Source organism: Cetorhinus maximus, chromosome 33 (assembly GCF_964194155.1).
Source record: "Cetorhinus maximus chromosome 33, sCetMax3.hap1.1, whole genome shotgun sequence".
Classification (NCBI taxonomy): Eukaryota; Metazoa; Chordata; class Chondrichthyes; order Lamniformes; family Cetorhinidae; genus Cetorhinus; species Cetorhinus maximus.
In genome coordinates, this window is record NC_135911.1 from 7,917,473 (window position 1) to 7,932,690 (window position 15,218).

General features: G+C 44.9%; 1 protein-coding gene across 2 annotated transcripts in view; it reads left to right on the forward strand.

Annotated features, from left to right (window-relative positions):
* LOC144671642 (cell adhesion molecule CEACAM5-like) overlaps window positions 1-9,107 on the forward strand; it is a 39,602-nt gene extending 30,495 nt beyond the window's left edge. For both annotated transcript variants that reach the window (XM_078533646.1, XM_078533645.1), the window contains exons 8-10: window positions 4,260-4,523; window positions 5,160-5,267; window positions 8,557-9,107. In XM_078533646.1, the coding sequence (XP_078389772.1) occupies window positions 4,260-4,523; window positions 5,160-5,267; window positions 8,557-8,564 (380 nt within the window). In that variant the 3' untranslated portion in view covers window positions 8,565-9,107. The remainder of the gene's footprint in view (window positions 1-4,259; window positions 4,524-5,159; window positions 5,268-8,556) is intronic.
* Window positions 9,108-15,218: the final 6,111 nt, after the last annotated feature.

Here is a 15,218-nt window from a genome sequence, read left to right on the forward strand (position 1 = left end):
TTCCTGTCAAGGACAGAGATCCCATAAAAGTGTCTTTATAAATCTTTGCAAATCCTTGGTTCATGTGAGCACTTTGGCTGGCTTCGGTGACCTGAGGTTGGGGAGGGGTGGGGGCAGAATGAGAGTGGGATTTTCCCAGGGTACATTCTACCCCTTGTTGGCTCTGGGTTTCCCTCTTTCTCACTGACCGCGATTTGTAAATGGGTTGGGAATGAAGCCAGTGCTGGTAATTGGAAACAAAAGGCTAAAATACGTAGCATTCACAGCAGGTCCAACAACTTCAGTGAAGGGACATTGTGGAGCGCTGTAACCGCCCAAGTCTAAGTTGCTCTCGCGTGGTTGGGACTGTTCCAACTGAGTCCCATTCAAAAGCGTGTCCCCCCCCCACTTCGCGATTTCACCGTTTGTGAGGCTTTACGGGATCATAACCTCCCCGAAAGGCAAGGCTTCACCCTGCTGACATTTTATTTTCTGCATGTGAATTTCAGGGGATTCCTTTGGTCTTTGCGATTTCATGCACCTCTTCATTTGTCGTATCGTCTGCATGTGGGATTTTTAACATAAGCCATATCGTCCACATTAAAAAAAAAAGGCCTCTAAATTCATTACGCAGATCTTTATTCATTGCCCCGGCGTTTTAGGCATACAGGAGGGTGGATAGAATGTAGCATCCTCCCTAACAGCACTGAGGGGGTGTAACTCTTTCGAGTACATTCACAGTTCTTTTGTCTTTCCGGGAGTGGGACACGAATCCACAACCTTCTGATTCAAAGGTGAGGGTGCTATGAACTGAGCCACAGCTGACACCTCACTGAGGGGGTGTACCTAGGCCACAGAGACTGCAGCGGTTCAAGAAGGCAGCTCACCACCACCCTCTCAAGGGGCAATTAGGGACCGTCAATAAATGGTCAGCGATGCCCACACCCCCGTGAATTCGTTTTTAAAATGTTTTTGAGATTTTTCCCTTGTTACAAACTTGAGTTTCCTTGCTGTGGACACATCTTACATCTTCGCAAAATTACTTCTGGCTGCCTCTATTCTTCTTATAATTTCAGCGTTGTACCTACCATCTTTTGCCACAGTCATTGGCGAGACTGCAACAACAGTACTGTGTACAGTTTTGGTCTCCTTATTCAAGAAAGGATCTAAATGCAGTTCAGAGGAGGTTCACTTCACCAATACCTGGGATTGGAGGGTGGTGGTGGGGGGTTATCTTAAGAGGAAAGGTGGGAGAGGCTGGGCCTATATCCACTGGAGTTGAGGAGAATCGGAGGTGATCTTACTGAAACGTATAAGATCCTGAGGGGGCTTGACAGGGTGGACACAGTTTTCAATGGTGGGGGTGTGGACTAGAACTAGGGGACGCACTTTAAATATAAGGGGTCTCCCATTTAAGACGGAGGTGAGAAGAATTATTTTCCCTCAGAGCGTTGCGAATCTTTGGAACTCTCTTCCTTGGAGGGCGGGTGGAGGCAGGGTCAATGAATATTTTAAAGGCAGAGGTAGATAGATTCTTACCTAGGGAGTCAAAGGTTGTCGGGGGTAGGCAGAATGTGGGCTTGAAGCCACACTCAGATCAGCCATCATCTTATCAAATGGAGGAGCAGGTGAACGGTCTACTCCTGCTCCTAATTTGCATGTTCGTATGTTATCATTTGACCTAAACAGACAAATCCATTTACCTGTTGCAGTGCTACACCATCCACTTCAACCTTCACTCTAATCTTCAAACGCATTCCTTCTGTCTACCATTGTTTCTGTGCTTTTGGTGGTTCATACTCAATCCATATAGTAAACTTCTCCATTTTACTTCATCTACCATTTTTTGTAGGGCCGCTTCTGATCTTGCAAGTGGAGCTCTGTCATCAGCACACCAAAAGTTTGTTATGTTCTTGCCTTCGAATTTTACCCCCTTGGGAACACATCTAATTCTCTGAATATTTGCCCGTGTACAGGCTGAATAATTTTGACAACAGTGCACAACCTGATCACATTCCTCTCTTCATTTGAAACATGCTTCAGCAGATGTGCATGGGGGTTGGGGGATGGTTGGTGTTCTGTCACTTTAAGTAACTTTAAGAAAATCTCCCCGATCAAAAGGAACCAAACTCCATTTTAAACTTAGAGATAAAAGCAAAGAACTGCGGATGCTGGAAATCCAAAACAAAAAACAAAAACAAAAATACCTGGAAAAACTCAGCAGGTCTGGCAGCATCGGTGGAGAAGAACACAGTTGATGTTTCGAGTCCTCATGACCCTTCAACAGAACGAGAACTGTTGAAGAGTCATGAGGACTCGAAACGTCAACTGTGCTCTTCTCCACCGATGCTGCCAGACCTGCTGAGTTTTTCCAGGTATTTTTGTTTTTGTTTTCCATTTTAAACTTGCTTTGCAATGCCCTCCTGCCAACTATCACTTTCCTTCTGCAACTTATCTCCTCATTTCCTAAGCTCCTTGTACTCACATGCACATCCTGGGCCAACTTATTATGGACCTAACTTAATCTTTCTTTTCCTAACCTCTTTAGAAAGCTGACCAAGGATACACTCATGATCTCCATCGCACTCTTTTACACCTCCCAGGATATCTCTCACTCCAGGTGTGACTCTTATCTCAGTCAGACTCTTTATCAGTCATTCCCTGGCATATGCTAATGCCATTGTGACTCCTGGTTTCACTTAATAAGTATTCCACATGCGATTAACTACAACCTCAAATTTCAAACCAATGATACCCCGACTACTGTGGGTCCCACTCCTGAGGCCAATCTGTACAATTTTGAGTTCGGGAGCCAGAGATACCTCAGATAGACAATCGAGTATTCGTAAGTAATTTTAAGGTAGTTTGTTAAGTTTATTATGAAGACATGGTTTAGATATGGTCCGATTAGCTAAAAAGACAGGAGAAGTAGATGACCCATGACAGTGGAAAGTGGTTCGCTGATCCCAGAGGACAAACAGGACAAAAGAGGAGAAACAAAAAGGATGGTTGGCACAGAGTATGCTGATCTCTGTGGCTTGTGATGGCAGCAATCTGTTCTCCCCAGCTGAAGAGTTTGGGAACTCTTCCCCCGATCTTCCTGGTACATCTTCCATCTGAAGAAGGTGGCTGCTGGACAAAGATTGCCCCCCACCTTGTTTCCGCGCACTCATTAATGTACATTATTTCCAGGGTCTGATATTTTACCCCATGCCAGTCACTTGTTCGAACCCTTCTAACCAATCAGTGCCCAATTGCTTGCTGTGCCGGCATGTTGCCTTGCTGAGTTTCTTGTGATACACTTGATATTCAGTTCTATTGCAGTCGATTGAACTGAACGTAAGACAGAGGGTACAGTAGATGATCGATGTGACACTGACTTGCACTGCATCTGTGTCAAATTTCATTCCTCAGCTGCTGATGTTAAACTGGATTTTTGTTCCAACGCAGTGATGGATTAAAAATTGGACAAGTTTCATGTCAGGTGGACCATGCAGTTCCTCGGACTCTATCCAATTTGGGGCGACTATGAATAATGGATAACACCAAATTAAATCCAATAATACTTCCTGTCCAATTTCCCTTTTCAATGAAGTAGATAGAAGGGGGAAACGGTCTACTGTTTAAGATGGAGATGAGGAGAATTTTTTTCTTTCTCTTTCAAGGTGTTGGTACTCTTTGGAATTCTCTTCCACAGAGAGCAGTGGAGGCTGGGCCACTGGATATGTTCAAGCCAGAGTTAGACCTGTTAGACAATTAGTTAGACAAGGAAGTCAAGGCTGATTGGGGGGGGACGGGGGACTGGGCGGGATGAGGGATGGGATGGGGTGGGGCTGGGGAGAGGGGGGCAGATAGGAAAGTGCAGTTGAGGCCACAAGCAGATCAGCCATGGTCTTATCCAATGGCGGAGCAGGCTAGAAAGGCCAAATGGCCTACTCCTGCTCCTAAGTCCTATGTTGCTATGTTCCTGTGAACAAACTGATAGATTGATTGACCATGTGATCGACTGCTAACTGGTTGATTGGGTTATTCTTCAACTACTTATCTGATAGATAGCAAGACTGGTTGAGATTAACAATCCGATTAGTTCATAGAATTCTTGGGTCGATTGACTGTTTGGTTACAATGTATGTTTTACGTACAGTAAGCAGATTAAAGAAATTAAATATTATTCTCCAGCAGCAGTTCCATAGAGGTATAATTTTAAAATCTCTTATTGTCCAATTATTACATTTGTATCTACAATTATTTTGATTCACTAATATGCTGGCCTATTGCAGATGGACCTGATGAACCCCAGGTAATAATGGCCCCAGAAAATCAAGCAATTTCCCCTGGATCTAATGTTACCCTCACATGCCAAGTGGAGTCATTTCCACATTCTAAATTTAGATGGTACCATAATGGGGTCCAGTTGCCAGTTAGTGACGAGCACTTGACCATCAGCAACATTACCCAGAGTAACTCCAGCAATTACACGTGTGAAACCTACAACGAGAAGACAAAACTCACCCAGCAAAAAACAAGGCAAATATCTGTGTCGGGTAAGTAGACTATTTTGTAACATTTCTGTTCGTCACTCTTGCAAAATATGGGCACGTTCACGTTCACGTTCACGGAGAAGGAGAAAAACATTACAGGTACATTAGACACAGCCTCTGGAGACCCACAGGGCGCTCACCATTAGACCCTGCTGTCGACTCTCTCCCTAATCCTGATGTAACACTCCTCTACTATTTATGACATTTTTGGGATGTCCCATTTGGAGCTGGCCTGCCACTCCGCCAGGGCATCAGCGATTCTTAGACCGTAGGCTCATTTAAAAACCGCCCCTGGCTCTTGGTTGCTCTGTGACCGATTGCCAGCGGCACTCAGCTTGACTGTCAGAAACAAGACATCAAAATGGACTTAAAGGGAACAACAATTAACACTGCATGAGAAGAGAGTGCTAATTGGTTGGCAAAAGGACTCTGATTGCCAACCAATCAGCACTCTCTTCTCATGCAGCATTAATTGTTGTTCCCGAGACAATTGGTATTCTTGTGAATTGTCCTGATGAGTGCAAGATTTGACAGCATGTCTCTTTATTCAGCAGTACAAAAGTTCTGGATTACCAAATGACTATTTGTACTTATTTTGTTGGCAGAATTGTGTCAATTTTTTTTCCCCCTTTCTTTCAGTAAGAGACGATCTAGAAGATTATAAGAACAAGTCCTGGATCGCTGCTGCTGTTGTTGGTGTTCTGGTCCTTATTGCCATCTGCGCTTGTGTAATCTTCAAGCAGCGAGGTATATGATTTTAAGTTGCTCACTTTCACCCGACAACATGCTGCACAAAATAACTTCCTGAGCTAATGAGGTACCAACTCTTGCCAGAATATTCGAATATATCAATTAAGATTGTGGCCATTAAGGGAATAGCATTTATATAGCTCTTTTCATGACCTCAGGTTACCTCAAAGTGGGTTTCAGCCAATCAAAGTGTAGCCATTGTTATAGTGTAAGAAATGCAGCAGCCAATTTGCACATAGCAAGATCTGACACACATCATTCTGCTAATGAGCAGATAACCTATTTTCAGTCTTGTTGACTGAGGGATGAATATTGGCCAGGAAACCGAGGGAGGATTATCATGCACTTTTTGAAAATGGTGCCCTCTATTCTTTCAAATACACCTGAGTTGGCATACAAAGCCTGGGTTTAATGTTTTATCTTTTAAAAAAAAACGCACCTTGGACAGTGAAGCACACCCTCATCATTGCACTGGAGTGTCAGCCTAGATGTTGCGATCCAGGTTCTTGAGTGAATCCTTCTGTCACCGGCGGGGAGAGTGCTCCCAATCAGCCACGTTTAGCAGAATGAAGGTTAGCATGAGTGGGCCGTGGTGTTCTGATTCACATCTCTGTACGCAATGAGCAGTGCAGTCATCGGGGGTGAGTTGACTTGGTGCAATAGCAGGTGATAGCCAACCTGAGACATGTTTTCTAGGCCTGTGGGACATTTTACCTCCATTGATTGCAAAGGACAATAAAATATATATATATTTAAAAACAGGGAAAGATGCAGAACGGTCAACTCCTTCCACAATCAAGCGTTTTGTAATATAGTACAAAGTAGAGATTTGCTCCCTAAGATTTGTTAATTAGTCTTTCACTTCTGCCCTGAAACAAACTAACGAAATGACAAGTTCCTGCATACAGTAAAAAATATACCCGAAACTTTCCCAGACCTTCACAAGGAGTGTTCAAAGGCAAAAAAATTGACAAGTATGTGAGGGAGAAAGTAATAGAGGGTCACGATGATAGATTTAGATGAGGAAAGATGGGAGGAAATTCGAGTGCAGCATAATCGCTCCAGGCTGGTGTGGAGCAAGGATTGCTTGGGGCGACTGGTATTTTTTTCTGTGCCATGTATCCGGTGAGCTTGTGTTATCTTCTCAAGCAGCTTAATGGACCTCGGAAGGCAGGTTGTTGATTGTAAACACACGACAACGAAAGGGCAAGTGGGAGTGATTAGCCGAGAAGAAGCATTTATTTGACGCGGCACTAAAGAATATTTCACTTCTAGCAGTGGTGCAGCAACTGGGACATTATTTACAAGTTCAAACCCCCAGCTCTTTATCCAGGCAACCCAATGGTGTCGAAACAATCTCCCACGCTCGTATTCCTGCCCGCAACCGATTTACGGTCAGATTTTTCTGCCTTTAGCAACGGCCAATTTGCCAGTAAATAGGCGGCGCCTCAGAATGAATTCCTCAAATGTCTCTGTTGTATTGAGAAACATGACGGACATTAAAACGATGGTGGTTGACGCCGCGGATAACTTATCAGTCAAAACCCTGGAACTCCCTCCCTAACAAGCACTGTGGGTGCACCTACACCACAGGGATTGAATCAAAAGGTTGTGGGTTCATGTCCCACTCCCGGAAACCAAGAACTGTGAATGTACTCGAAAGAGTTACGATCTGTGACTGTTGATAACTCGAAAGAGTTACACCACGGGGATCCCTTATTTTGTTAATTTAGTTAATTGTTTTAACTCGACAAGAGTTACACCACAGGGACTGCAGCGGTTCAAGAAGGCAGCTCACCACCACCTTCTCGAGGTTTTTCAGGGATGGGAAATAAATGCTGGTCTAGCCAGCGAAGCCCACACCCTGTGAATTAATTTTTAAAAAGGAGGATACTTGTTTTGCAACAAGCATTATAATTCGTTCCCTTTATGTTTTGGAGCTCTTCCCTATTCTGTTTAATGTTTCACTTATTTCACTGTTTATGACATGCCAGATTTTGGCTGAACACTGCTGGGGGAGAATTGAAAATAACCACAGCCACCAGTTGGACGACACCTGCAGTAATTCATGAGAAAAGTCGAACACGAATATTTTTAAGTTACAGAGAAAACCAAAACGAAGTGAAACTGTCAAAGAAATGAGCCGTTTATTCGAGCTGTGTTTGAGACTCTAAACTTGAGCTGACAAACTGAGCTCATTTTTAAAAATTATTCACTCACAGGATGTGGGCTTCGCTGGCTGGGCCCAGCATTTATTGCCCATCCCTAATTGCCCCCTTGAGAAGGTGGTGGTGAGCCGACTTCTTGAACCGCTGCAGTCCCTGTGATGTAGGTACACCCATAGTGCTGTTAGGGAGGCAGTTCCAGGATTTTGACCCAGCGAGAGTGAAGGAACGACCGATATATTTCCAAGTCAGGATGGTGAGTGACTTGGAGGGGAACTTCCAGGTGGTGGTGTTCCCCATGTGTCTGCTGCCCTTGTCCTTCTAGATGGTAGCGGTCGTGGGTTTGGAAGATGCTGTCTAAGGAGCCTTGGTGAGTTGCTGCAGTGCATCTTGTAGATGGTACACACACTGCTGCTACTGTGCGTCGGTGGTGGAGGGCGTGAATATTTGTGGATGTGGTGCCAATCAAATGGGCTGCTTTATCATTGAAAAGTGAATTTTTTTGACACCAGGGCACATTTCAGGGCAAAACATCTTCTCCAGGCCCCTTCTTGGGCAGGTGTATTTGAACCAGAGGGGGAAATGGAATTAGGTGGATTTGTCAGACATACGAGTAAGAGTCACTGGAGTACTGGGTGGGAATGCTTACTGAAAGAAGTGGTGTAACTCTTTCGAGTACATTCACAGTTCTTGGTTTCTGGGAGTGGGACATGAGCCCACAACCTTCTGATTCAAAGGCGAGGGTGCTATGAACTGAGCGAACATGCTTGGGACAATGTGGTGGCTTGGAGGTGCACTGCTTGGCCTGAAAGCGTTCTGCAGATCCCCCCACCCCCTCTTCCTCCCCCGCACGCCTATGTATTTCCACGTAGGTGTGAACGGAGGGAAGCGAGGTTCAATTCAGAGGCGCACTTTCAACCGCGTTCCCCCCAGTTCGAGAATGACGAGTGTGTAATTATGACCAGTGTGTTCACCCGCATCCCCCGAATGTCTTTGTGTGTGTGTGTGTGTTTGTGTGTGTGTGTGTGGGCGCACGGGTTTCCTTAAGATTCCCTCTTCCGCCAAAGGATTGACGCTGACGCTTGTTTCTCGGTTAACGTTGTCCCCTTTGCATTGGACAGGCAGCTAAGATATGGCGGGAGGGGGCATCTCTCTGAGGTGGCAGCCTCCACGAAGGAACTATCAGAAGGCCGATGCTGACAAGTTCTCTCTCTCTCTGGGATGTCAATTAACTGCTGAAATCCTGTGGGCAAACGCCGCTTGCGTCCTGAAAAAAACGAATCTTTGCAGCTGCAACCTTATAGAGGCCGGGACGGCATGGGGTCCACCTCGACTTTAAAAGCCCGGCCAATGAACATTTATCATGGTGGCTTATTTTCAAAGGGGGAAGATCACAACAATGATAGGCTTACATTAGAGTTTTGTGATAGTGCTATTCTAATTTATACCAGTTACCGACTTTTAACTCCTGCCTTACTGCTTAACCGAAAAGTTATCAGTCACCGAAATAAGAAATACACACTGCTGAATCACGAAGGATTACGGGTATTCTCGAGTTGACACTCACGAAATGGCTTCTGACTGGCGCGTGGTCCCTGGGAATGTTTGCTTCAATATGCACTTAACCTGCTTCCTCTCCGACATTAAAATAAATTGTCGTCTTTGTAACCAACTGAGTCCAGTGTTTCAAGTGTCTGTCCTGTGCAATGTACAGCACCGTTCCTCAGAGACTGAAGCAGTCCGCGTCCGTGTGCAGCAAGACCTGGACAATATCCAGGCTTGGGCTGACCAGTGGCAAGTAACATTCGCGCCACACAAATGCCAGGCAATGGCCATCTCCAACGAGAGAGAACCCAATCATCCTCCCTTGACATTCAATGGCATTACCATCACTGAATCCCCCACTATCAACATCTTGGAGGTTAACATTGACCAGAAACAAAACTGGACTAGCCATATAAATACTGTGGCTACAAGAGCAGGTCAGAGGCTAGGAATCGTGTGATGAGTAACTCACCTCCTGACCCCCCAAAAGCCTGTCCACCATCTACCAAGTCCAAGTCAGGAGTGTGATGGAATACTCCCCACTTGCCTGGATGAGTGCAGCTCCCACAACACTCAAGAAGCTCGACTCCATCCAGAACAATGCAGCCCACTTGATTGGCACCCTATCCATCACATTAAACATTAACTCCCTCCGCCTCTGACACACAGTAGCAGCAGTGTGTGTACCACCTACAAGATGCACTGCAGCAACTCGCCAAGGCTCCTTCGACAGCACCTTCCAAACTCACCTGTACCGCCTAGAAGGACAAGGGCAGCAGATAGATGGGAACACCACCACCTGGAAGTTTCCCTCCAAGCCACCCACCATCCTGACTTGGAAATATATCGGCCGTTCCTTCATTGTCACTGGGTCAAAATCCTGGAACTCCCTCCCTAACAGCACTGTGGGTGTACCTACACCACATGGACTGCAGCGGTTCAAGAAGGCAGCTCACCCCCACCTTCTCAAGGGGCAATTAGGGATGGGCAATAAATGCTGGCCTAGCCAGCGATGTTCACATCCCATGAATGAATAAAACAACAGCTGGACTATGTACTACCACTGGTTCAATGTAACCAGCCAGGACATTTAGTTTTTACCCCCAAATCTTAGTGACAGCTCCATAGAGAGGGGAGAATGATGCACATAGATATACTGTTAATACATATTACAGTTCTTACAGAATATAACATCAAAGAACATGGCAAGTCAGTAATTAAGTGCCTCATCAAATTGCAGTAATTTTCATGCATTAGCAGCTTGATTGTCATTTTAAAGTTGGTTGCCATTTTAAAATTCCTAAAGTTGACCCCTGGAGGCATAAGCAGAAAGAAAGATTGATAATCCTTTGCGGGGTTTAGAAATGTCAAAAGTTGAGTGAGAGATTATAAAAGAAAAATACTGCGGATGCTGGAAATCTGAAATAAATACAGAAAATGCTGGGAAAACTCAATAGGTCTAGCAGCATCTGTGGAGGGAGAAACAGAGTTAAGATTTCAAGTCCGCTTGACTCTTGTTCAGACGAGTGAGGTTCTCTCATGCATGCCAGTAAAATGGTTCATTCCATGCAGTGGGAGAGTTTTATGGGCTAACCCAACTCATATGATGAAGAGGGCGGAATTCACGCTGACCGGACGTCAATCCATAACACACACAGATGTTCCCAGCTGGCCAGAACGAAATCCGCTGACTCAGAGGTAAGATTAATTAGCCACAGTCCATAGGGGAAAGACAATCGGCTAGATAGCTCGAGGGGCACCACTCCACATCAAGACTAGGGGGCAGCTCCTCGTGAACTACCGCAACCAGTAGGGGGATTAAACCCCCGCAGTGGTCTCGTTCTGCACCACACTGTAGCTAACAGAGCTAACCCACCCCCACACTGCATTAGAGGTGGCAACTCTTTGACTTTTGTAAAGCACAGAGAATAAAACTTAGACAAATTTAAGTACATTTCTAATCTCAAATAGTTCTGACCAGTGCTCTCATTTCCCAGCTTTTACTGGTGTTCCATCTTAAGCTATACAAGACCAGTTTGGACCAGTGTCCTTATTTCCCAGTTCACTCCATTTTAAGCTATACAAGACCAGTTTGGACTAGTACTCTTATTTCCCAGTTCGCTCCATCTTAAGCTATACAAGACCAGTTTGGACTAGTACTCTTATTTCCCAGTTCGCTCCATTTTAAGCTATACAAGACCAGTTTGGGCCAAGACTCTTATTTCCCAGTTTGTTCCATCTTAAGCTATACAAGACCAGTTTGGACTCGTACTCTTATTTCCCAGTTTGCTCCATTTTAAGCTATACAAGACCAGTTTGGACCAGTGTCCTTATTTCCCAGTTTGTTCCATTTTAAGCTATACAAGACCAGTTTGGACTAGTGCCCTTATTTCCCAGTTCTCTCCATTTTAAGCTACACAAGACCAGTTTGGACCAGTGTCCTTATTTCCCAGTTTGTTCCATTTTAAGCTATACAAGACCAGTTTGGACCAGTATCCTTATTCTCCAGTTTTTACTAGTGTTCCACCTTAAGCTATTCAAGACCAGTTTGGACTAGTGTTCTTATTTCCCAGTTTGTTCCATTTTAAGCTATTCAAGACCAGTTTGGACTCGTACCCTTATTTCCCAATTCGCTCCATTTTAAGCTATTCAAGACCAGTTTGGACTCGTACTCTTATTTCCCAGTTCTCTCCATTTTAAGCTATTCAAGACCAGTTTGGACTAGTACTCTTATTTCCCAGTTCTCTCCATTTTAAGTTATTCTAGACCAGTTTGGACTTGTACTCTTATTTCCCAGTTTGCTCCATTTTAAGCTATGCTAGACCAGTTTGGACTAGTACTCTTATTTCCCAGTTTGCTCCATTTTAAGCTATACAAGACCAGTTTGGGCCAAGACTCTTATTTCCCAGTTTGTTCCATCTTAAACTATACAAGACCAGTTTGGACCAGTGCCCTTATTTCCCAGTCTTTATTATTTTTCCGTTCTGGGCACATTGGCAACACAATGTTCAATCGTTTCTTATGCAATGACTTGAACTTTCACAGGAGTGAATATTAAAGAAGCGTCTTTACTCAAACGGTCGCTTACCGTCAGGCCCAACTGATTTGTTTTGCACCACTGTTCCCATTTCAACGGGGCAGGTTGCTGACACCCTCTGGTGGCCAGAAGTGGGACAGTAGCAGCACTTCTGCATCAAGGCAAGGGTTCCCGAAAAGCCACTGCATACCTTGAACACAAAAGCGGCTCTGAAACCCCAGTGCAGCGCTGAGGGAGTGCCGGGCTGTCGGAGATGCAATCTTTCAGATTAGGCGCTAAACCAGGCCCCAGTCAGCCCTCTTTCTGATATAGGTGTTGCATGCAGTACATCATTGTGTAAGGCCAGTATCCTATTCGCCCCTCAATGGACTTATCCACCTGCAGTCTGTATCCCCAAGTTACTATAGCACGGAGAGATTAGTGCACCCAGCGTGCAACAGAAGCGATGAATAAATGAAAGTTTGGAATCATATTTTTAAAAGGGCCGGGCCTTTATTCTCTGGAGTTTATAAGAATGAGAGGTGATCTCATTTAAGCATACAGACTTCTTACAGGGCAGATGCAGGGAGGATGTTTCCCCTGGTTGGGGGGAGTTTCTAGGACCAGGGGGTACAGTCTCAGAATAAGGGGCAGGCCATTTAGGACTGAGATGAGGGGAGATTTCTTCACTCAGAGGGTGGTGAATCTTTGTATTTCTCACTACTCAGGAGGACTGTGGAGGCTCAGTGCAGACTGGATTGGAACCCAGCTTTCCTCAGTTGGAATTATATGTGCTACATCATTGTTTACATAGTGTACGCTATTGTCAGTAGCTTTTAATATAAATGAGAGCTTAGGTAAGTTTGGAAAGTTTAAAAATAAATATCGGTTCGTGCAGTCAGAAACTCCAGTTCTGGAGAATTTAATCAGAATGATCGTGGAACCATAGAAAAGTTACAGTGCAGAAAGAGGCCATTCAGCCCATCGTATCTGCGCTGGCCAAAAAAAGAGACTAGCCGCTCATTTTAATCCCACTTTCCAGCACCTGGTCCGTAGCTTTGCAGGTTCCAGTACTTAAGATGCAGATCCAGGTACCTTTTAAAGGAGTTGAGCATTTCAGCCTCAATCACCAACTTAGCCAGCGAATCCCAGATGCCCACCACCCTCTGGGTGCAAAAGATTTTCCTCATGTCCCCTCTAATCCGTCTACCAATCACCTTAAACCTATAACAAGCGGGTCCTTTATCAGGAATCTGCTTAAGCCCGAAAAAATGGAATAATAACGAACAGCAATTATAGGCTAGGGGGTAAATAAAAATGTTAAGGAGTGTCTGTTAATTATGGACAAATAATGATGGTAGTTCAGGTGTAACTGGTCTGGTAGAAACACCTTGGAAAAAAGCTCTGAAGAAGAGTCATACGGACTCGAAACATTAAATCTGCTGCTCTTTCCACAGACACTGCCAGACCTGCTGAGTTTTTCCAGCATTTTCTGTTTTTATTTCAGCATCCGCAGTATTTTTCTTTTACATTAAACGAAAACTTTAACAGCGAAGTGCATTCCCAATCCTCGATGCAGTAGTGACAGGAGTGTGACGCCAGATTTCCGATTCCCTTTAAACTGCCGGTGCACCCTTTGATGAGTGGACCTTGTGGTTTAGTGGTTGGCATCTCTCTCCCTCCCAACTGGAAATTGTGGGTTCAAGTCCCATGCCAGGACTTGCCGGTTACCAGACAGGGTCTTCGCAATGCTTTTTCAATAGGTTCACAATCCACCTGCTAATCCAAAACCTTCCCTCCATTCCAGCAAAGGAGAAACGGAACGAGCAAATCGCTTTGTATGGAAGGAAGGATGTTCGCGCCCGCTGGGCTGATTTTTGATTGGTTTACGTACGAGCTCAAAGAAGGGCTTTTTCAGGAACTTTAAAATCTAACCGTCCCAAAGATTTGCCCGTGGGTGTGAGCAGGCATTATGTCGTAGCTCTCAAGCACTCTAAACGATGGGTATCACAGAACTCGTACAGTAGGAGGGCCACTCGGCCCATTGTATCTTTTTTCTAAAATTCATTCGTGGGATGTGGGCGTCACTGTCTAGGCCAGCATTTATTGCCCATCCCAAATTGCCCTTGTCCAGAGGGCATTTAAGAGTCATAGAATCCAGAAGAGGCCCTTCGGCCCATCGAGTCTGCACCGACACGTGAGAAACACCTGACCCACCTACCTAACCCCATTTACCTCAGCACTTGGCCCATAACCTTGAATGTTATGAGGTGCCAAGTGCTCATCCAGGTACTTTTTTAAAGGATGTGAGGCAACCACATTGCTGTGGGTCTGGAGTCACATGTAGGCCAGAGCAGGAAAGGACGGCAGATTTCCTCCCCTAAAGGACATTATTGAGCCAGATGGGTTTTTACAACAATCGACAATGGTTTCATGGTCATCATTAGACTTTTAATTCCAGATTTTTATTGATATATTCAGATTCTACCATCTGCTGTAGCAGCATTCAAACCCCAGTCCCCAGACCATTACCTTGGATCCCTAGATTACTAGTCCACTGACAATACCACTACGCCATCACCTCCTCGGCCAATGGGAGCTCTGTTTAATCCTTCAGCAGAGGTCGTGTTCTGGAGATTTTAACCTGAGCAACCAATCACACACGGTCTTTTAGCAACCCATTTACAACCTAGAAAATGAAATAATACAAGCTGGCATTTAAACATCAGGGGTAAATAAAAATATTACTATAGGTGCATGATCATTTTATTAAATAATCATCGTGATTCAATTTCAAATGCTCTGTTAGGAACGCCTTCATCATCATCTTTTAAAACTTGAAACAGAATCGCAGAACCACACTGTGCAGAAGAGGCCCTTCGGCCCATCGAGTCTGCACCGACACGTGAGAAACACCTGACCTACCTACCTAATCCCATTTACCAGCACTTGGCCCATAGCCTTGAATGTTATGATGTGTCAAGTGCTCATCCAGGTACTTTTTAAAGGATGTGAGGCAACCCGTCTCCACCTCCCCTCCCAGGCAGCGCATTCCAGACCGTCACCACCCTCTGGGTAAAAAAGTTTTTCCTCACATCCCCCCCTAAACCTCCTGCCCCTCATCTTGAACTTGTGTCCCCTTGTGACTGACCCTTCAACTAAGGGGAACAGCTGCTCCCTATCCACCCTGTCCATGTCCCTCATAATCTTGTACACCTCGAT